We start from the raw sequence: 25178 nt of genomic DNA, 5'->3' as shown, positions 1-25178 counted from the left end.
AAAGACAGTGTATGACCAGTTAGTTTATTGAAAGTCATGAGAATTTATTTGCCACAAGAAAATGTACATAATAGAAAATGTTTTTATTCTATGTGTCCTCCTTCTTTCTCAGTAACTGCCTTCACATGCTTCCTGAAACTTGCGCAAGTGTTCCTCAAATATTCAGGTGACAACTTCTCCCATTCTTCTTTAATAGTATCTTCCAGACTTTCTCCTAATAGTTTTGCTCATACTCATTCTCTTCTTTCCATTATAAACAGTCTTTATGGACACTCCAACTATTTTTGAAATCTCCTTTGGTGTGACGAGTGCATTCAGCAAATCACACACTCTTTGACGTTTGCTTTCCTGATTACTCATATGGGCAAAAGTTTCTGAAAAGGTATGGATAATAGTGTTAGGTATGTAGGTATGATTATGACATCAATATATGTTTGGTTTCAAAACAATTGACGAAGTGCCTGCTCAGAAAAAACAACTAAATGTTCATTGTAAATTTTGCTTCCCCACCCTGTATAGGATCAAAGATGTAAAATATTATAAGATATATATATATATATATATATATATATATATATATATATATATATATATATATATATATATATATATTTATTTATTTATTTATTTATTTATTTATTTATTTATTTATTTATTTATTTATTTTTTAAATCATTCAACACTGTATCCTGCATGAAAATGACAGTGCTACATTTGAATTCTTTACCCTAAGTGGCTTACATTAGATCAAAGTGATTAGATGTGTTTTCTGTCTCTCCTGGGAGAGAGGCAAATGTCATGACTGTAAAAACACACAACAATAGGACAACAGATCCCAGATCAGATCACAGAAGTTCTTACATAAACCACCTAGGCTGATTAAGAGTTGACATATTGAGCGATAGTAAGAAAGACTTTCCAGCCACAAAGTATTCATGTCTATACAGCTCTGTGTTTGGAATTATTGGACAAATACCAAATGCATTTTTTGATTTACTGCTGAAGACACAGACATCCAAAAGAGGCATGAAGAGAAAGATAATGTCTGTGTGTGTGTGTGTGTGTGTGTGTGTGTGTGTGTGTGTGTGTGTGTGTGTGTTTGTCTCCTACATAAATAGGATTAGAGTAATGAGATACTGGTGGGGCAGACACACGGCAAACAAAGGAAGATGGAAATAAAGGGTGAAAACAGGGAATGCTGCATAAAAATATCAAGCTGGACTGGCCAGAAATAAGAGACAGAACAGAAGAGACAAAAGAAAAACTGGCAGATTAGCAAAAAATGAGCAGCAGAGCGGTGCTGCGTCTTCTATTTTGGATCAGGTGGGTTCCGGTCTGGGCGTAGTTTCCACCCCTCTGGGAGTTATATTGTAGTTTATCGCTGCCCCTCCATTCAACATGGCCCGTTTCCACTGTTTCCAGTAAAAACATGTTCACACTTTCCACAAAGACAAACGGGGGGTGGGGGGGTAACTAAAACAGCATTATGGCTCTGACGTCACTGCTCTGTTTTCTCCCTATTTCACTCCTAATCTCATTTTAACTGTCTTTTGTTGTCTTTCTTTTGACTGACAATAGAGATGACGGTCTGCAGATGCATCAATTGAGGGTGAAAGTTTAATGCGTGACCTTCTTCATGATTCCTATAAGATATAACCTCAATATGATTTTTTTGTCATTCAAGTTTATAACAATGTTTCCATTAAATACACTACTGCACACAGATACACTACTACACATAAGTGACAAGCATAAGTAAGAAGCAGTTATTGAATAAGACTAAAAGAGAGTAACTAATAAAAAATACAAAAAATCTCCAAACATCAGCATTATGAAAATCATTAGTTCAGTTTTTTTTGTTTTTTTTCCCAAAAAGACAATGCCAATAGAACATGCACATATGTAGGAACTTCCATATAACATTTCCAACATACACTATCATGGTTAGGTCCATTTTAAACAGATTCAATGGTGTAAAATCATATCTATGCATTACTTTATAATGAATAACCTCACTTTGTACATAATAATAAATCCCAGTTATGGAGCACTTTTCATTCGGTGGAATCTCAAAGTCCTACAGAGAGTAGACAGTCCAATAAAAAATAAAATACTAAATCAAAAAAAAAAAGAAAAAAACAAAGTATCATCTTTTGTATCCCTGCCTACATTTCAGATTATATCCAGCCATATATGTTCACTAATCTCACAACTGAAGTACCATTAAAAATATATTCTGAAGCTGTCATATATTGTACTTTGAGTATTTAAGATTTTTTTTTTTAATAAAATGCTGATGCAGAATACAGTGTACTAGATGAGTTTAGAAAATCCTGACAATTCTCCTCACACTGCTTCTCAGTTGCTAACATTTCCAGAATTCTCCTTTATTCATAAGGTTAAACACTTCTTTCAGTTCATGAAACGAGATAAAGAAATACTTTCTATAAAGATCTAAACCTTTCTGTAGCCATTTATTCCAACAAAATGATAACCCCAACAAATAGTAATAACTAGTAAGAACTAATACAAATTATTAGATTATTTTAGATATTTGATCTAGGTTGAGATAGTTTGATTTTGTTATTGTTAATGTGACATTTCTGTATTCATATTAAACAAATCCAAGCATGTTGTCTTCATGTACATGCACATACTGTTTTAAATGCATATGTGTGTCAATAACCTATAATCATCATGTAAGTGGAACATGTGTAGCAATCACAGCCGATAGGAAACCACACCCCTTTCAATGGCAACAAGCCAATCACCGCCCCTCCATCTACAGGTGCTTACATGTCTTAATCCCCTTCAACCTGCCTCCTAAAATCACCATGGTAACCGTAGACATCTGTGTTTCTGTGCAGCCCACGCTTTAACCAGAGGCCTCACACATTTAGGTGAAGTGTTACAAGTTTAATGATTAAAACGGCAAAGCCTCCGGAAGAAATCATCCAGGTGTTATGATTTATTGTTTTGTTATGTAACATGGATTCTGTTCTAACCTGACACAACAGCAGGCTGTGATGAGATGATCAGAAAATATGTCACCGCTGCAACCACATGAGGTAGAAGTTTGCACTTTGTTTAAAGAGGTCAAAAACAACAGATACATTTACAGAATTTCATCGATTTCAAGGATTTTTCTCTATATTATCCAGCAGTGGAATGTTCGCACTGATTTGTCCCTTCTGACCATGGGATGTATTCTAAAAAGAAATGGTTTTATTCATTCCCCTATTATGAATAACCACCTTTTTCAACCATCCATGGATAAAGGCTTCCAGACCTGGCATGATAAGGGCATTCACAGAATCAAAGACCTGTACATAGATAATACATTTGCTAGTTCTGAACAGCTTTCTAAAAAATATTCCTTAAGTAATTCTCATTTTTATCGCTATTTACAAATCAGGGACTTTGTACGAAAGAAATTTGCCAATTTTCCAAATCTACCCCCTCTTTCCGGTTTGGATAATGTCCTAGAGGTCAATACGATGGACAAGGGCAGAGTGTCAATGACTTATGCTCGGATTTTGGAGGCTCTGAGTCAGTCTGTATCTCACCTCCGTGAACAGTGGGAAAGTGACATAGGGATGCCACTCTCAGACAAGGAGTGGGACATGGCACTTCTTAGGGTCCATTCCTCCTCCATTTGTTCACGACATTCCTTAATTCAATTCAAGATTTTACATAGATTGCACTTCTCTAAAGTTAAACTTGCAAAAATATTCCCTGACATAAACCCTATCTGCGACAGATGCAAGCAGGCCTCAGCAACAGTATACCACATGCTATGGACCTGCTCCAAACTGACCCCCTTCTGGAATTCTTTTTTTTTATTTTATTTCCAAGGCATATGGGTGCCGAATTCAGCCATCTCCCCTTACCGCTATTTTTGGTCTCATTTCATGCACAGATCACTCAGTTCCTTCAGCTAACCTACAAAAAGTTGTGGCCTTTGCATCTTAACTAGCTAGACGTACTATTCTCTTCAAATGGAAGGACTCATCACCTCCAACACACGATCAATGGATTAGAGACATCATGCTTAATATAAAGTTAGAAAAAATTAGGTGCACCCTAAATAACTCTATCAATAAATTTTACAAAATATGGGAGCCTCTTTTACACTGCGTGAATATGTTGCCTGGCCTGGAACTTTAAAAACATTTTAGGTGTTTATATTGTTATTGATCTGTTTTGTTTATTTATTTTCTCTCCTCCTTTAATGGTACCAAAATGCACTGTCTTGACTGTCTTTATGCGTGTCTTGTTTGTATTGCCTTTTTTTTGTTTTGTTTTGTTTTGCCTTGGGTTCTATTTGTTTATCATGTCCAGTGTCAATCTCTGTACTATGAATACATTGCTTGAAATTATAAATGTCATACTTGTGAAATGAAAAGTTTTATAACTGTTGAAAAGTTCTATAAATAAAGTTTAAAAAACAAAAAAAAAAGGAATGGTTTTGTTACAATGAAGCCTGCAGCCTGACGTATTCAGACAATGACCTCCTCAGCATAAACATCCAACATGTTCAGAAGAAAGTCAACAGTGGCAAAGGAAAAAGGAAACTCAAAGGAGGAAAGAGGACAAGACAAATAAAGCCACAGTTGTTTTCAACCAGCTCAACCTAATTCCCAACTGAAACACAAGAAAAATGATAACTGTAATTTGATTGGATTACTCTCCTCACTTGTGTATTGCTTGTGACCAAATTCCTCAAATATCTGATCAAGCAGCAAAAACATTTGTCACTCATGATGTCTACTTCATGTGCTGCTTTTTATATCACACACAAATTCTTTCTCAAACTAGTAAGAAAAATAAAAACAACAGCAGGTGTCAAAAGTGTGACCATATAAAAGGTTGTAAAAGACAACACAAGAGAAAATCACTCAGCAGAGCATGATCATATCGACTGTTATTGTTCACTCAAGCAAAGAACAAGAGATGAGATAAACACAAGAGGACAGGAAGTAAAACAAGAAAGAAAGAGTGACAGACCCAGATATCACACATAATAGACCCATATACTACCATCAAAGCATGCAGCTGCTACATACGCTCATAAATCATAGGCTGGCACACACATGCATGTGCACATGTATGCAGTGTATGTGTGTGTGTAACATGTAGGGGATATAGGAGCATTAACCAGCTGTTAGTTCATACAATACACTAACTGGTCTGGACAAGCACACAATACACACACACACTTTCACACGAATGAGTGAATCATGTAATGATTACAACTACACTGAGCCCTCATGACATTACAATACACCATTTATCAACTCTAACAAGAGCTCCACACACACCAGTCACTTTATGAGGTACACCATTCAACAGGTTGCTAACACAAATATCTAATGGGACGATCACATAGCAGCAACTTAGTACATTTAGGTATGTAGACGAGGTCAAAAGTACGGTGCATGATCCAAACAGGGCATCAGGATGAAGAAGAAAGGGGATTTAAGGTCTGAGTCGGTCTGAATATTTCAGAAACTCCTGCACCGCAAAAAAGATTGTCTAAAAACAAGATAAAAAACACTAAATCTGAGGAAAAAGGTACTCAAAACAAGTGAAATATCTGTCCATGCAGCAAAAGAATTTCACCTGATAAGATTTCTTGAATTAAGACTGTTCAATCTAGAAATAAGTTTACAGATGTACTGTATGAACACTTAAAATAAGAAATTAACTCTTAAAACAAGATAAATTATAAGACACTTCTAAATCAAAGTTGTTTTCTTTTATCTTGGTAAGAACCAAATAATTTTATTTATTTATTACTTTATTTTATTATTGTTTTATTATTTTTCATTTTATTATTATTTGATTTATTTTATTAATTTAATTTGTGATCTACTTTGATTTTTACACATAACAATTTTTAAGATTTCCAGGTGTCTGAAAAAAAGAAAACATCAATTAGACTAAACTGCAATTCCCTGGATGTAAATGTGTTGTTGATGCCAAAGGCCAGAGGATAATGGCTAGGCTGGTTGCAGCTGACAGAAAGGGAACAGTAACTCAAATAACCCATGGTTGCAACTTGGTATGGAGAAGAACATGCTCAAGACATCAAACCTTGAAGCAGCAGCATATACAGTCACTGGCCACTTTATTAAGTACACTTGGCATTAGCAACAAGTACCTAATAAAGTGGTCAGTGCATAAAGAATATTTGCAAGCAATACTACAAAACCACATGAAACCATCCAAATATGAACTATGTTTGGCTCCATATATATATACTTAAAATCTCTTTTTTAAGAATGTCCTAGCCAAGACAGCAGCAGCAGAAATTACACAAAATAGAAATCACAGCCATATATCCACACTAAAAATATACATAAAACACAATAAAAGTCAGTTCTATAACCATACATAAATCACTAAACTAATAACACACATACAAAACACCATCAATAGTTTAAAAGGTACTAAAAGTACACAACAATGTCCCTTATCACAAAGCAGAATCTGATTCAACCAGATAAAAAACATCTGCATCCAGATTTATCCTTTTCCCAGTGATTTAGAAAGACTTTGAATGTATTTAAAGGGACCAGTTCCTTCAGTTTAATCTCCTTCTGTGAGTTGTTCCAGGCAGTGGGATCCTAGTTATTTAAGACATTCCAACAGATGTAGACCAGCAAATATGAAGGAAGCAGACCTAAAATACATTTATAGATAAAAGAACACATACCATTTTTTTTTTTACCATAAAAGAACACCAGTCGTTTAGTCTGCATGTAAAAAGATCTGTCTGTCCAACTCAAGTGTATAAAAGACAATGACAATTCCAAGCTCTGAGGCCTGTAATAAACCTCAGAGCACTGTGATAAACAGGATCAAGAGCTTTTAAACACTGAGATGATGAATTCATATAAATAATATCCTCAAAATCAAGTATAAACATAAAAATGTCAGCAATAAGTCTCTTCTTAGCCTTAAAAGAAAGGTAAGATTTTATCCTGAAATAAAAACCCAATTTTAGTTTCAGTCTCATTACAAGTTGCTGTATGTGAGGGGTGAAAGACAGTGAGTCATCAATGAAAATACCGACATATCAGTACTCAGACACACACTCAAATTGATGTTTTGATTTGATATTTAAAGTAAAAAGTACCTAAACTGAAAAGGGCCTGTGTGTGTTTGTGCATTCATGTGATTGTATTACATAAATGTCTGTGCTTCAGTTCCGCTGAACATCTATACAACACAAGGCATGCCACAGAAGGAAGTGAAAACAAATTAAATGAAAAGTACTGTGATGTATAGAGCCATGGTGATATGGAATGCTCTGCTGGGATGAACCATTCCAGAAAATAACAAATACAGATTTAACCTCCTAAGACCCAGGAAATGTCAGCAAAGTACAAGCTTTTTTGTTTTTTATTAAATAAGGGCCTATATTGGAAACATCATGATGAAACAGTTTTTTCAGATGCAGTTTTTAAAAATTTTTATGGAATGCCCTTTGTGGTGGACAGTTTTTTTTTTTGTATAAAGTTGTGAAACTCTTGTCCAAAAACGTGGACAGTGGGTCTTAGGAGGTTAAAGAATTACTGAAAGAGTATTTATTTGCGAAAAAAAAATGCTCAGTGTCTGTTAATGTTTCATTGATTGACATTACTTTGACATATATCTTTGAAATATATTTGACAATGTACAAAGTATGATAAAAACTACTCTTTGGGAGGTACTGTTAATTGAAATAGGTCCTGTATAACATGTATGTTGTTCTTGTTTTGTAATTGTGATGAATGTTTTTTATGTTTATGTTTATGCATTTGGCAGATGCTTTTTTCCAAAGCGACTTACAGGGGAAAACCAATCAAATCACTCGATCAATCAAATTTATTTGTATAGCACCAGATCACAACAAAAAGTAATCTCATGACACTTTATATATAGATTTGGTCAAAACCAGACTCTAAGCCAATTTACAGAAACCCAACAGAATCCTCCAGGAGCAAACACTTGTGACTGGTTTTAGTTGTTTGTGTTGTGTTGTGTTGTGTTGTTTTGTGTGTGGGTGTTTTTGGTCATTTGTGTATTGCAGTATAAAGACAATTGTGATGGGTGTGGACTCCAGGAAGAGTAGCGATGGCCTAAGCCAAAGCTAATGGAGATCCAAATAAATGAAAAAAAAAAAAAAGTGTGTTAGCCGTGTATCTGTATAAAGTTGCAGGCACTTTGTGACCCCCCTGTTTTAAAGTGCACTTGGCCCTGACTCTGAGGGGCCCCTTGAGAGTCTCTTATTTACCCTCTGCCCTACTCTGAGCTGCAGAAGATTCCCGCTCTCTAAGGTGTCGTCTCCAGGGGCGATAGGCTTGCCGCAGCCATGGCAACGCATTTGATCCCCACAGCTTTCCACAAAGACAAGGGGGGCAGAGGACACGAGCGGACGGACTGAGTGGACACACACATAGATTTAAAAAAAAAAAAAAAAAAAAAAAAAAACTTCATGGGAGAACAACTACGGCCTCAAAAACTCACACACTAGAAACACCCTGTCTGTCCACAAACACACAGCAGATGCAACAGAGACAGATTAAGACGCACCCAGGAACACACACCCTATCCTTCCCACCAACACACACTGACACCTCTATTACCATCGCACTGCCTGTCAAAGACAACATGATAAGTCAACCGGCCCTACGGCTGCACAGATTGAGTTACATGCACAACACAACGCGACACGGCAAAAACTGTCAAAAAGAGCAACTAATGACCGGGTGTAAAATGTGTGTGTTTGTGCGTCTGTCTGTGTGGAATGGAGAGGATGGAGGGAATAGTTGGTGGTGATTATGTGTTTGTGTTCGGGAGTATGGGAAGGATGTCTGCAGATTGTGTTTAAGTTTGTGTGTGCGTGAGACAGGAAGTGGATAGTGGAGCTGCAGACGGCCACATGGTTCATTTGGATAATAAAGGAAGAGGGGCACACAGCCTTTTATTTGGGCTTGCCTAAGGAAATGCCATTGTTTCTCTGACTCGTAGCTGAAAATTACTCTTGCCTGTTTTTTTACAGTATATCTGATGACGTGTGAGAGCACAAAACATGTTTTTAGTGTCATCAAGCATCCATGAAGTAACAATTGCATGCCAAAAGAACATGGGCCTTGAACCAACGTAAACATCTCTCTCAGATACCGCTGCCATTAACTTGCAACACTTGTGTGTATGTGTACAGTTGATTTTTGGCCCTGTCATGCACAGGCTGGTGTGTCCCACCTTCCCTCTGGCAGCAGCAGACACCGTCATGTCCACATTACCTAACCTGCCCCCAGGCTATGTAAACCTAGAAGTGTGAATTATTCAGAAACACACACACACAAGTTCCCAGAGGCTTTACACAGGTCTATCATGTCCCATGTTCAAGCCTATACGTTACTGCTGTCCTCGTCGTCTCATCACACTTCTATCTCTCAGAGTAACAGATGGACAGCGCCCTTTTGTTGCTTTGGATCTTTCCAACAGCAAAACAAATGTGTAGACAGCACATAAACTGAGGTAAGGGTAACTGTATCCTATTTGGCAGGGCTTGAGAAAATTCCTTCTACAGCACTGAAAACATGACCACCTGGCCTTATGCTTCCATCAGTGGGATTACCTGCTCACTCATGTCTTAACCCCTTCTACATTAAAGCCAAATAGACTTCGGTTCATATCTCTAGTTTGCAGGATTTATCGATTTTCTTGTTTCTTCCTTTTGGGTCATGTACAGGATAAAACTACCTTAAATCTGTTTGGTCCTCATGATGATTGGAGATTTGTTTTATTGGGCAATTTTATGTGAGGCTTAGGCTGAATCCCAATTCACCCCTTGGGCCTAGAAACGGAGATTTGAGGGGCAAGAGAAATCTCCCATGATTCTGTTCAAATCATTGGCAAGAGAGAGGGAAACACAGTAAAAAAGTGCAGCAGTGTGATGGAAGAAACACACAAATGTACAGATTTGTTTTGTAAACAACTTAATCATTTGATCGACCGTTTAATCCCATTTTAATATGTTATAGATCGTACTTCTGCGGTTTGCAGCTGACAGCTGTAAAAAGATGACCAAAGCCCATGGAACAGAGACGACTACAGCTGCTGACAGCGTGGGGAATTATTTCAGAAACAAAGTTGTTGCATCTGTTTACAGCGGCATCAATGACTGCTGATGATGTAACAGGTCTGGAAGGGTTGTCCTATTTCAAAGGGGAATGTTTCAACTCCTATCCATGCAACTTTGTTTCAAGGGGTAATGCCAAGCGCGAGGGCCAAGGGGTAGGGGTAAGGGGGAGAGCCAAGGGGTGAATTGAGATTGGGCCTTACAGTCCTCATAGTCAGAGTGGATACTAGTTTAATTTCACATTTTAACTCATACTGGTACAGTTTAGAGAGGGGCATTTTAATTAGTGTTTCAAGTTGAAGAATCAACATGTTTTAAAATTCCTTTATCTACTGGTTTATAGAGGGAGCATCACTACTCTTCCAACATAGTGCAATAACTCTCCTTTCTTGTAGAAGTCCTGTAGTTTAGTCAGTTTCTGTGTTAAAGTAATTAGAATTAAAAAAAAAAAAAAAAACTGAACCAACAGGAGTTGGTGAATGGTATGTTTTTAATTTCTTAAGGCACTTTAAAAACTGTTTCAGGCTTTACTAAATAAATCTCCCACTTAGGCAGAAACAATACCACAAACATCCAACAATTGCAAATTCGGCGACTGTTTAAAAAGTTTTTACTAACAGACTAATCGATAATTGGTGCACATTCCTAGTAGAGCTGAAGATCTGCAAAACTATTGAGTCACAGTGCATTAATGCAATGACTTTTGTGTTTCAGCCACCCCTAAACCCATGGGCTACGTTCAGACAGTAGGTCTTTCATATGGATTTTTTGGTGAAATCCAATTTTTTTGTGTGCTCGTTCATATTAAACACTAAATGTGACTTCTATCTGTTTTGAGTATGAACTGAATGTGACCCTGAAGTGACCCGCATGCACAAAGAAGTCCTGACACAATACATGACCACACAAGCATGCACTGTGTTTATGGAAGTAAATATGTTTTTCCCACCGCTTCTCCTCCTCGGATGCAGAATTGTCGCATTTCAGTGACATAAAGGTCAGATAAATGCGACCTGGCCGTTCAGACTGAAGTCGCATTGCAAAACAGTGGATACATATTGGATTTAGGACCACATATGAAAGTGGCCTGGGTTGGATTAGTGCTGTTCAAACTGTCTTTAACAGATCAGATACAGGTCACATATGGACAAAAAAAAAAATCGCATTTGGGCCACATATGCCTGCAGTCTAAACGTAGCCATGGTGATGACTTATTGGGATTGTTCAGATTTATTTAATAGGCCTATTGCTCTCTCTTGGCCGACACTGCCTCTAACAAAGCAGGAGTTTGACTTAATAGATGAAATTTTGATATTCCAATACTATAGTGTCATCAACCAAAAATGTAATAGTAATTCAGCTTTATTAACTCATTAGCCTTAATACGGTAAGCAGAGAAAAAAACTACTTTCTGTAGGTATCCTGCATAGATAATATGGACAATTTAACTTCAATTTGCAGCTCGTATCTAAATTGGATCATTGAAGGAGCCGTGGTTTTATAGTGATTATCTAACTGTTATCTAAACTTGCAAAAAGTGCGGCATAAAGTAATTTCCCCGTCATCTGGAATGAGGCTGATGTTTAGCAGTACAAGCAGCAGCGTAATAAACCCGAACTTGATCAGGATCATAACAGAGATAAGAGATGTGTGTATATATAAGAGGGAATAGATAAGAGAGAAGCCAAGGGAGACAGAAGGACGAAGCAGCAGGAGGTGAATACAAACACCAGTGCCAGCACTTTATAGCAGTAATAAACTATACCGACATTTTCTCTGTCTGTAATTCTTTCAGTCTGAAAATTTTAAAGAAGGTTTAGGTCATGTTAGGTGAGGTGGATGAAACCTCCTTCTTTTAGTGACATGCACACTCAGCAGGGAAGGAATGCAGTGAAGAGATAAAAGACGTAAAGTAGAGATGTAGTGATACAGTCAGTCATGTATGAAGGCGGTCTGCAGTGACAGATTTATCAGATTTACAGTCATTCCACAATAACGTAATGTACACATCGTCTTTCACTACTGAGCGGTAGATTACTCACCTTGACGCAAACGGAAACTCAGAGAGTGTAGTTGTTTTATGACTTTTCACTTTTTTCCACCATCTTTTATATGCAATATTTAGGCGACTACATTAAACTAAACAATTTGATGCATTTTTTCATGTATAAAGGGTTCCTACACGTTTGAAATGTCAAAATTCCATACTTTTTCCAGACCCTAATTTCCAGATGTCTTAGTAAAAAAGTAAAATAAAAGTAAAACAATTCCAACCAGCCAACCCGTCTTTATATTTGGGATTTATGAGCCAGTCATCAAAGAATTTCCATCTACCCATTATGAGTTCTGCCAACGATCACACAAGGCATGTTGAATAGCTCGCTCATGAACAGTGTGTGGACATCACCTGTCCGTCAAAGCGGCAGTGAAACTTGATGACACCTGGGCAGGCCTTAAAATGGGTTGGAGGAAGATAAGAGCAGAAGGCGGGGCATTCAACCTGTCAATCTGCCCAAATGTGTTCTGGGACGTGTAGCCTACTGTTTGTGCTCTCATACAAAGATTTTAGCTGCATTAGCAAGTGCCCTAAAAAACAGATCGATCCATTTCTTCTTTTAGATATTCATAATTTTATGTTTTAGAAAATAGAACAGTGGTAACAGTCTTGGAAGCATGAATATTTTTCCATACATTTGTTTCCATTTTCCATACTTTCCATACTTGCGTAGGAACCCCGCATATACAAAACTGATGAAAATGAGGGTAGAATAAAAATTTACACCCTGGCATGTGTTCTTGTGGAAAAAATAAAGTCTTAATACTTTTTAAGAAGTGATTCAAGCAACATTAATCCCAGTTAAATGCAGCAGCACAAATCTGGGTGAAGCTATTAGTTTAATTTACTGTAACTACATTTTCCTATTGTATAACTAAATCTCCAATTAATACAAACCATTAAGGACATGTTTTAATTTCAGTGCTACATAAAAGAGGATTAAGGACATCTAAAATGAAATCCCATCAAACTAAATTAAAGTCTCAGCAGATGTCTGTTCGCCCTGAGACACGGTCTGTCCATGTTCATTAAGAGCCATCTCTGACGACTTCTGAGCGTCTTTAATCCTCCCTGACAGATTTGGTGCTTTGGCCGCCGCTTTGATGCCAAGGAAAACACAATCACCTCTCACTGGGTGTCTACCTACCTGTCTGTCGACCTGCCAGTGCTCAGACATGTTTATTTCACCTGAGCAATCCTCAATGGAGGAAGTCAATGAGCGCTGACAGATGAGCAGAGACTGTTACAGTGTCATCGCTGTTTTTTGGATACAAGGTGCTTCTCCAGAAAGGCAGAGAAAGTCACAGACATGTAGAGGAGAAGGGTAATGGGAAGATGAAACTATAACATGAGGGAAAGACAGAAGCAACTAATCCATTACTTTCTCGGCCTGCTCATCATTTCTAATTTTTCCCCACTTTTCACGCTTTTCAGAACCAAATAAATAAACAGTGCATCACATCTAGATCTCCACCAGGAAGGTAGAAACAGAAAAGACAGAAGACAGTGAGGTTACATCGCACTATTACAAATTCCACACACCCTCTATGCCAAACCAAAACCAGAAAAGCACACCAAAGTCTTCTAAAGGCCAGACCGGGCCAGACCCAGACTAAACTACAGCCCTTGGTGTTAGAGGCCATGTTACCTCGGTGTATCTGAGGTAAGCATGTAGAGTTAGTCCAGCAGACTGTACTAGAAGCAGAGCAGGGTCTACATGAGACACCACAGGAAGAAGCACCAGTGGGGACTAGGCTAGAGGTCAAAGGTTACCTCCTTCTGATAGAGCTCCAGCCAGGCAGTATAGAGCGGGAGCCGCACAGCCCCACTGGAGTCCACCAGACTCCCCCCGTCCTGGGAGAGAGACACCGTGAGAGAAAGACACCGCGTTAGACCGGCAGCCCACAACCAAGCCACGCAAACTACATATATAAATTACACCAGTGTTTTTCAACCTTGAGGTCGGGACCCTACATGGGGTCACCTGGAATTCAAATGGGGTCGCCTGAAATTTCTAGTAATTGATAAAAAAAAAAAAAAAAAAAAAAATCTTACTAATAAAAAATATATGGTGAGCTGACAGAGACAATCCCAATACATAAAAGACATGACAAACTGTGAAGCTGAAACTGAAGCACTGTGGTACTGTTTATCTGTCAAATGTTCATTGTGGTCGGTTTCAGATGCTGCAGCTCTTTCATAATTCATAGGTTGAGTTTTTGTTTGTTCAGTATTAATTGTCAGCCTTGTAAATCCAAGCTGGACTGACTGTACATATCCTGACCAAGGAAAATCAAATTCACACTTTGTGCAGTAATCTACACCTGGCTTTTCTGCCTCCGTCCATAATAATATACATTATATAGACTAAATGTCATCTAAAATAAATGTTTATTTGCAACAATGTATAGCAAACTATTACATGATCAAAAAAAAAAATAATAATTTTAGCAAAAAAAAAAAAAAAAATTCACGGTTTTGAACGTCTGGGGTTGCCAGAAATTTGTGATGTTAAAATGGGGTCACGAGCCAAAAAAGGTTGGGAACCACTGGATTACACTAATAAACTACCTATTCATTCTGTTAGGTGTGATGTGTGTGTGTGTGTGTGCTTCAGCAGTGTTTACTATATCACTCATCAAAAATACACAAAACAAATGAGGACAAATGTATTCATGGCCAGGGTGTGTGTATCTAGAAAGCATGCATGCTGCAAGAGTCTACGGCCCAATTGGCCGACAATAAAGACACACAAAGCAAAACATAATTCCTTCTTTCCCACTTCAAAAGAGTCTCTCCCACCACCTCACACAATAGGCTACAATTCATGCACTGCCGCCTTTAGACAAAGTTGTCTCTGGCAGATTTATGTCACGCTGTGAAATAGTATTCTATCCGAAGAGTTTCATGGATGAAATTTACAGCAGGAAAAACACAAGGTATGCACTTTTGCGTACAAAAATGTGAAAGCCCAAAATCAGCTTTCACATGTCAACAAAGGCCGTTTACAGCACAGTGACACAGCGGGTTTGGAGTAAAGTCTGTGTGATTTAAGGCACTAAGTAGCACGTGTCTTGGAATAGTATGTGATTGTTTTGCTTTCAATGCCACAGAAATGAAGCAATAATTAAAGGAGTAGTTTGTGTTTCTTAAATACGTGTGTGTGTGTGTTTTGGGGGGATGATAACCTTAACTGTTTGAGGTCTGGGGAAACATGCGTCAAAAAGAACAAAGAATAACACGGCCTCTTCCTCTAAAAACACACCCTGACAAAGAATGTGCAGACGGGAGCTTCACCTCCAAAGTAACTACTTAACCTTTTTCAGAAGCATTTAGCAGAACAGAAAACACACTCCTGGGCGACTACCTACAGCTGATGAAGAGTGTGTGTCATCACCACTCAGTTGAAGTCCTAATAAGGCTTCGTCTGTCGATCGAAAACATTATGACCACCTCAAAGAGCCACATGTGGACTGACTCTACCTATAAAACTACAAAACAAGGAGACAAATGCCAGCCTGAAAAGCACTGTGTGCATTTCATAAGCAATTACCCAGTGTCTGCATGTGACTGTCCTGAGAACCTAATAAATCCTGAAGCATCAACAAAGAGACAGGAGGAACAAGTTGTTTCTAACAGAAAGACATGTTCAAAGCACTTCTACAGAAGAAAACAGAGAAGTTCTAAAGTAGATGCATGTGAAATAAGAACATTTAATAGTTAAAATGAGTCACAACCTGCTAAAAATCCTGTTTAAATAATTGCCATTTTAGATAAAGACTTATTTAATTGCTCGCTGTTCCACCCATACAGCAAAAGCACAACATGTGGGACACTGACTATTCTAATACGAAAAGCTGCATGAGTCCTAAATAACTCTATCAATAAATTTTACAAAATATGGGAGCCTCTTTTACACTGCGTGAATATGTTGCCTGGCTGGAACTTTAAAAACATTTTTGGTGTTTATATTGTCATTGACCTGTTTTGTTTATTTATTTTCTCTCCTCCTTTAATGGTACCAGAATGCACTGTCTTAACTGTCTTTATGCATGTCTTGTTTATATTGCCTGTTTTTTTGTTTTGTTTTGTTTTGTTTTGTTTTGTTTTGTTTTGTTTTGTTTTGTTTTGTCTTGCCTTGGGTTCTGTTTGTTTATCATGTCCAGTGTCAATCTTTGTATTATGAATACATTGCTTGAAATTATAAATGTCATACTTGTGACATGAAAAGTTTTATAAATGTTGAAAAGTTCTATAAATAAAGTTAAAAAAAAAAAAAAAAAAGCTGCATGATTATGTACAAGTAATGTTATGTGGTGTCACGTGTTACAGAGACAATAAATACACTTCTGGAAAAAATGAAGAATTGAATTGAATGAAGATTGAATTCCAACAGAATCACACCTTATTCTACTGAATAAACACCTGATCCATGTCTTATTTAAGAAGGAGAAGTATGAAAACCACTACTGTGGCCATCACTATCTTCTTACAATAGACAAAAACAGTACTATTAGTACTGCAAAAGTAACTGGAATCCAAAAATAACTATTGAAAACTACTGGACTTCTGCTCTGACAATGTTCCCAAACTCTGAGGACTGGTTCTTCTATCAGGTCAGTGCTCCTGGCCTCAGCTAGGTCCATAAAGGTGTGGATGATGGACCACCAGATGCAGACCCTGTCATGGCCAGCCCAACCTGCAGACCTGAACCCACTGTGAAAACTTCTGGAGGAACATGGATGGTCATAAACCATGGAACATGTCTGAGCTTCTTGAATTTCTCTGCCAGGAGCTGCATAAAGTCATCCAACAGCTTTTTTCTTTGCATTATTTGAGGTCGGAAAACACTGCATCTTCTTGTTATTTCGACCATGTGTCGTGTTCTGCAAATACATGCTCTAAATAACAATATTTTTATTTGGAATTTGGGAGAAATGTTGTCGGTAGTTCAGAGAATAAAACAAAAATGTTCATTTTACTCAAACGCATACCTATGAATGGTCAAATCAGAGAAAGTGATCATTTTGCAGTAGTCTCTGATTTTTTTTTCCAGAGCTGTAGCTTAAATCCTCTGAGATACACTGCAGATATGAGTGTCATTTTCTCTGGATGTGTCACTATGATTTCTCCCTTTCATAAAATGTAACCATAATGTAATTCAGTAAAAATACACTGTTGCCCATAAAGTTTCAGATACACTCCTCTTTTTATTCCTATTTATACATATCAATATGCAATTATAACACACTGAGTCCCAGTTACACTTTATCTATCAACAATAAATCGCATTAGTCACTTTTCCAATGACCGTCAAATTGTGTGAATATAACTTGCGCATAAAAATTTGCCTAAATGAAAACCGACAATTTTGCCAAAACTCTCATTTTTCAATTAAAAGTTTTTGCGCTGGCAAGAGGTGGTTTTATGGGTGTAGCACAATTGGTATATCACACAAAACTGCAATGGGAAAACCTTTTTCCACAACTAGAGTCACGTAAGTAAAAGATGACAGATGTTGACGGACACTACAACAAGCAACGAAGAAGAGTTTTAAAAGAAACATGGCGCGGTATGTGTGGACGCACTAGGAAACTGAATCATTTCTTAAATTTAGTACGGGATAGAGGGGTAATATATAATAATAATGAATACATATGTAAATCAACATCATATTTACGTTCATCGCTATGTTTATGGAATGACTTCTCGTTTCATCTCGCGATAATAAATAAACAAATCATCGGATTTGTGATTTAATGGAAAAAAAAAACGACATTACGCACTTCTGATTTTTTGACATTTAGTAAACATCGGTAAAGTTTCTGTGCATATGTCCAATGGAAAAGCGACTAGTGTCACAATCGTTTCATGAGAAGAGGCAAAAATATTTTATTCCAACACTATGGGCAACAGTGTCTTTAACCCTTTCATGCACAGTGGTCACTCCAGTGGACAGCTGTTCAAAGCCGTTCTGTTATACGTATATTCATGGGTTTTGTTGGTTTTTTGTTGTTTTAGTTCCAACACAGTGGACGCTTATGCACCATCACATACACTGTAATTTATATCATTATTTAACTTTGCTGTTCTTGATAAACCTGATCTGCACTAACATGTTTGAGTGTAAATCAGTTGCTTAATATTCTTATTATACTGTAATTAACAGGTTTGTTTTTTTTTTAAACAAAAGTTTTTGGGTTTTTTTGCATATTACCTCCATGAAGTGAGTAGCGACTAGTACAGGAATATGTTAAAATGTGAGAAAAAACATCAGATTAGCAGCATTAACAATGTTTTTATTTTATAGTTTTCACACAATATATCAGTAAATACATGTTTCTTTGCTTCAAAAATTAAATGCATGGTATCCAGCTGAGTGAACATTTTTGGAACTCCATGAAAAATAGGTTCATAAGAAAAATTTCAATCGCATTGTTTTTTTTTTTTTGTTTTTTTTTATGCTTAAAGACTAATAAAAACCCTCAGCAAAAAAAAAAAAAAAATCTTGATTAAGGTTCTCATAATTTTTGCATGAAAGGGTTAATTATAGGTACGATGGTGTTCACATCTTCAATGCTAAAGATACATCCAAATTACTCTCAATCCGACAATCTAAAATGGGAAAAGTAGTGTTTTTGTCAAGGTGGGTGTACAAAGCAGATGGCTGTTTAAAGGTTTAGGTGGGACTACTTTTAAATGAAGTGTCCTGCAGAAGTCCAGCAAGAGCAGAGATTTTTAAGGGAGGTGCACCCAAGTATTAAGTTGAAGCCTCAGCAATGAAGATTATCGCAAAACCTGTCCTTATTCCAGTCTGTTCACAAAGTTTCTAAATGCAGCTGAGTGGCAGAGTGACATCAGGCATTGGAGGCGAGCAGGAGTGGGATCCAAAAATATACACAGTGTATTTAAAAAGTACTTTGAGCTGTGCTGTTAAGTAATTGGCACTTATGTTCTAAGACTAAAGCGGTGCCATGTAAACATACCTAGAGTGAGAGAGGAACAACAGAGGTGGAAAGAAAGTGAACTTCTGGTACTCGGTGGTGATAAGAGCCAGCTAAGCCTGTCTGGGAATGCTGTCCACACACCCAGCTGTAAATATCACAGTCGTATTACTTATTAACATGTCAAACATCGAACCGGCATAGAGGGAGATTATGAAAATACATGACACAAGCATGTTGTATCTGCATCATGATGATCCGTTTCATTTCTGGATCACTAAAGGTTAATTACTTTGTGTTCATAGCTAAGTTACAGTTAATTAGTATTTTACCCAGACAAGCTCTGTTTTCTACTGTACTCTTGTTCAGTGTAAGCCACTGAGCACAAACATAATCAAAACAGCAAATTATTTATTGTGTCTCTTTCATACTCCCTGAAATTAAATAAAACCCACCATTAATATTTACTTCACATTATCTGTCACGACTTAAAAGAAAAAAACGTAACTAAATCACAAAATGAATGACACTTAAAAGGGCTAAATTAAATCAAAGTATTTCAACAGTCCATCCAAGAAATCTCAATGTTGATTTTTTTATAATTAAAGTAAACTCACACATCTTATACATCAATACATCTTATGCTAGGTTCATGTCGTGAGTAAGAGGAAGAACAGTAATGGATTTGCTTGTTTTTTTTTCTAAAGCATGAAATGGCAGCATGTTACTGTATATGTCTTATAATTATAATTTATTCATTTTATTCAAGGATGGATGCAAAAAAATATGTTAATCTCACAACCAGGAGAGATGCTTGTGCCAGGTTTTACCAAAACTGTTCATTTGCACCTACAGTCCTTTCACAGGTTGACGTTATATGAAGTTGTTTTACAGGAAAAAATGTAAAAGGTGACAAAAACCAGATCAGTCTTTTACATCACACAGTTCAGAAGTAACTAACTCACTTATAAATGTCACATTCTAATAAATATACACCACTTATTATTCATTAGAGGTCATTATTCAGCACATTAAATGATCAGTTAGTGCTTGAAGTTCCTCATGAAAACACAGAATTTAGAAACTCTTTTAGTTTCTTTCCTGCTTCACCAAGAACCTTTACAACATACATTAAACTTTAACATAATTGTACCGATATGCTAATTTAACTACTCTGCTTTTGAATGTTTTTAATTGTATTCCCTTAAGTTGTTTGATTTGTTGTTTGTGTTCTATTTGTGCTCTCAACCTCACTAAAATTGAAGGCTTTTTCAGAAATGTGTAATCTCTTTTTCATGAGATGTAAATAAATGTTGAATGAATGGACTGTTGACTTTAAAGTAATTGTTGAAACTCCAACATCGTATCTTCTTAGAGAGAAAGCTGAAAATATTACAGTCAAATGCTTGCTTGAAAAGTATGGACAAAGCAAATATGTGGGCTGACGTTTAATATTTATAAATACTCATAATATTTCCAGTATTTTCAGAGTCATGAATGACCATCTATGTTAATTGAGTGTCTGTTCCTGAGGATAACAGCTATCATAAAACACATATTGTGAATCTCAATAAGGCAAATGACATCCCTTATATTCACACTGGTCAACAAGTAAAATGTTTCCAGAATAAAAGTAGTAAAATTTTACCATAAAGAAAATAATGAAAAAGACCAGTCCAGTCATAAATGCTGGTTGGATTCAGTCTCGGGTCAAAATGTGAAATTCGAGAATTAACAAGAGAATGGCTTTTACTCCAAAGGAATATCAGTCTCAGAGCTACCAGATCCACTTCAAAACACTGCCTGCACATGACAATACATTCACTTTACAGGTTCTATCTAATGGAACATTTAAAAATCTATTAAAATACATATATCATCATATATTAAATAACACTTTATCACATACCTTGAAAACATCAGCAAACCAGCATTTTTATTATTTGTTTTCCAATTAATCTTATTAAACTATGTAACATTTAGCACACTTAATCTCTGAGGCAGATAATTTCAAAAAAATTGTAGACCAGTGTAATCAATGCATGTGGTCCAATCGTGATACTAGTAACATCCTCCCTCAAGTCCAGCTGAATAACATCATTTCCTGCAACGAGACATGCATTTCCTGTGGTGAATCAACATCAGAAACTAAGCCAAAATCTCCTGCTACTCCAACAATTCCATCTCAACGGTGTGTGTGTTTCCTGTTTAGATTTCCTAACACAGTTAACAGTCCTTGAGACTTTGCTGCGTGGAATTTCAAAAATGTTTTTATCCTCTTCTTTCCATTGTGTATCATCTCTAATTGTAGTTACAAACATGTATGCACACACACTTAAAGCCGCCGCCCCCCACAGACATACACACACACACACACACACACACACATACACACACAGCTTTTCAACCGACCCAGATCACTACAACAATAGCAAGTCCACGGCTGCTGCCATGCCAACTCCCCCCCTGACCTCTGACCTCTGTTTTAAGACTCCCTGCTTGGTCTGAAGAGAGCGGCGGTGGCTCTTAAAGGGGGCACCCCAACACCCCTACAAAACCCCAACTGCCTCATCATCTGACCTAATAAATCACCGTCTGTGCGTGTGTGTATTGTGTGAGTGTGCCGTTAAGACCGTTGAACAACAACAAGTGGGGCTCTTTAGAAATCCTATGTAAATAATATATAAATATAAGCATTTTAAAGAGGAAAAAAAAAAACCTAAAACAATCCAGAGGCAACATATGGACAGACGCAGAATGTTATCTGTGTGTGTGTTTGCACAAAATGGATCTGGATTACATCACGGCTCAAGAATCGGGCTCTGATCTTTGGCTTCAGTCTCCTTGGGCTATGCTGACAGTGCTACATACAGACGAATGCAACAGAGAAAATATGTAAGCCATTCGCGCATAGCAAACATATGGGCTTTCATTCACGTCCATACATTCACATGTCAACACATCTAATCTATTGTGAGAACATTACTGCTTTCTACCATATACATTTCCCCAAATCCCTCCAGCAACTCATGTGGGATTAAATTACCATCAGTCAGTCAGACTTCTGATCATTCAACACATGAAGAAAAGATGACCTTGTGTCAGTGCTACAGGCAACCTTGGGCTAATTTAGTGGAATGTGTCACCAGCTTTGCAACTAACGGCTCTGTATTAAGACTGATGTGGGTAAAAGTCACCCACCGCCAGCGCTACACACCACACAGTAAAAAACAGTGTCAATTTAACTCTTAGAGAGTTGAACTGAACTCTGTTTCAGATAACATTTGGTCACACTCAAAATTAGAGTAAAATTTACTCTTTGGCCAATGTCAAATTTTCAGTTAATTCTCCTCAATTCAGTGTCAAAATTAACAATGAAATGTGTTAAAAAAAAACAAAAACATTTAAGAGTAATATGATTACACTTTATAGAGCTATTATTACTCCAAATTTAGTTTAAACATGACTCTTTAATGGTTTAATATTTTTTTTCTCTGTAGTGTTATTTTCTTCATCAGTTTGCACCCTATGCTAGAATAGAAACAATGTAGATTAGCAGAGGTCCCCAAGGCGGGGGTCGTGAAGGGTGTAAGTTTGCTCATTCACTCTAGGACAGGGGTGTCAAACTCATTTTAGTTTGGGGGCCACATTTAGCCCAAATTGAACTCAAGTGGGCTGGAACAGTAAAATAATAACAGTGAAAAAAGTACAATTAGACTAAAATTATTAAAATTATGATCATGTTTACATCGACAAAGTTTTCTTAAAAATCTGAATAACACGAACAACTTGAATTATCTTAAGAAAAACAAGTGCAATATTAACAATATTATGCCACGGTTTCTCAGTTAATCATTTACACATGCGTATTACAATTTGTATTACAATCACACAAAACATTTAGTAACAGGCAGAATATTGGTAAAATTGCATTTACTTTTCTTAAGACATTTCCCTCATATTTGTTCAGGTTATTAAATTTTTTTTAAAAGTATAGTTTGGTAATGTAAACATTTTCATGTAATTTTACTTCTTTACACCAAAAAAACAAAGAGAAAATTTGGGGTTGTCATTATTTATAGGTTATTATGATAATATTTTACTGGTCTGACCCACCTGAAATCTAATTGGTCTGTATGTGTCTGTAGGTGGATTGATTGTTAATATCTTCAGTGTAATTTTTGCATTACACAAATTCATCCTGCGGGCCAGATTGGAACCTTTGGCCGGCCAGAGTTGGCCCCCGGGCCACATGTTTGACACTTGTGCTCTAGGACATGCTTTTACTTTGAAAGCACAAAGTCCTCCTTACTTGTAATACATTTATAACTTTACAGCGACATTCAGGTAAGACATTGTTCTGCTTACAGGTTTAACTAATGGCGTCATATTAATAAAAAAATAAACATAAAAAGGCCAATAAATGTTGACATATTAACCTAAATAAACATTAACATAAACCCCCCTTGAACCCCTGCACATAAAATAGAACACGAATAAAATGTCCAGTACCCACAATGCAGTGCAGCAGACTGACACTAATCATCACTCTGTAGAGTTGAATTTTACACTGCATCTGTGCAGAACTTTACACTGACTTTTAACTGTACTGTTAGAACTGGTTTATTCCCCATAGAGCTAAAAATTCTCTATCTAGGTTAAAATAGCTTGACTCTGAAATATTGACACTGGATTTTTTACTGTGCACTAAAGCAAAGACACACTTGTAAAACTAGTGCAATATGTGTATAGTGATTTTGTGTGTGTGTGTGCTGCATGAAGTATCAGGATGTCGTTTTTGATTAATGAGCCACAACTTGTGTGTTTTAGATTACGTGTGCCTACGTGTCCCAACAGTGAAGAAGCCTATACTAAAAAAATAACTACAAGAAAACTCCACAGAACAGAGATGAACAAACCAAGCAGCATAAAATCTACTTAGATCTGGAAATTAATCTCCTGTTTCTATAGTGACATCCCTACAAACACACACACACAAATAACAAAGAATCTCTTCAGCAAAAACATGAACCCTGCAAATAATAGCTGTGATAGTCAGGAGCCTTGTGGCTACACTAACAAAGTATTACAAGGCTTAAGCCATTGTCTCCAACATTATTATCGAGTTCAGAACCAGGGCTTTTGAGGAGGGGGGGGGGGGGGGGGGGGGGCATGCAGCCTAAATACATACATCTACACCAAACAATAGGTACCCTGCAGCTGACATGGAACTGTATGGTAGCCTGATTCATCAACTCTGATGAATACTTCCCTGTCAAGGCTACCAAGTTAGTTATGTACTCTGTAGTACAAGCAAGAGGTGAACAAACTGTGAAATGTGAGAAGACAAGTATTGTAGCGCGGTGTTCTCTTAAGTTATAAAACACAGGTGCTTCTGAAATTTGACACTGGACGTCTCGGGTCAAAGCGAGGATGCTACAGCCTTCAGCCTCAGTTACATGGAGGTAGAGTCAGACGTTAAAGGAGCGATATTTTGCTCTTTTTTGAAATGGAATTTATGCATTTTAAAGCATTTCCCTGTGGTCTACATAAACTGTAAATGCTATGCTTGGGTCTTAATTCTTCATTAATTCAACTCCACAGGTCCATCTGCTCACCCTATTTCTGACTAATGACACCAGAAAGGTCGTTTTGAGCGCTGGTCCTTTAAATACACATGACCCCACCCCCTCCAGGTTGTTGATTGTGCTTTCTGTCCCGTTCAACCACTTGTGTTCATTAATACAACCAACAGCTGAACGTTTTAGGTAATCGGCTCGAGGTTTGGACATATTTTCAGCATGGACTACAACCACTGCTGCTGATAAACAATTATGTCGTACTCGGAGAAATGTTCGTCAGAAGTCTTGACCTTATACAGGGTGGGGAAGCAAAATTTACAATGAACATTTAGTTGTTTTTTTTCTTAGCAGGCACAACGTCAATTGTTTTGAAACCAAACATATATTGATGTCATAATCATACCTAACACTATTATCCATACCTTTTCAGAAACTTTTGCCCATATGAGTAATCAGGAAAG

At 37.1% G+C, this 25178-nt stretch overlaps 1 protein-coding gene across 5 annotated transcripts in view; it reads right to left on the bottom strand.

Annotated features, from left to right (window-relative positions):
* Positions 1 to 25178, bottom strand: part of celsr1a (cadherin EGF LAG seven-pass G-type receptor 1a) — a 134253-nt gene that overhangs the window by 37456 nt on the left and 71619 nt on the right. For 4 of the 5 annotated variants that reach the window (XM_030149358.1, XM_030149357.1, XM_030149360.1 and 1 more), the window contains exon 7: positions 13965 to 14045. The exons of the other annotated variant lie outside the window; for it this stretch is intronic. In XM_030149358.1, the coding sequence (XP_030005218.1) occupies positions 13965 to 14045 (81 nt within the window). The remainder of the gene's footprint in view (positions 1 to 13964; positions 14046 to 25178) is intronic. 5 annotated transcript variants of the gene reach the window in all.

This window comes from Sphaeramia orbicularis, chromosome 12 (genome assembly GCF_902148855.1).
Source record: "Sphaeramia orbicularis chromosome 12, fSphaOr1.1, whole genome shotgun sequence".
Lineage (NCBI taxonomy): Eukaryota > Metazoa > Chordata > Actinopteri > Kurtiformes > Apogonidae > Sphaeramia > Sphaeramia orbicularis.
This window is presented reverse-complemented; position numbering and strand designations above follow the sequence as displayed.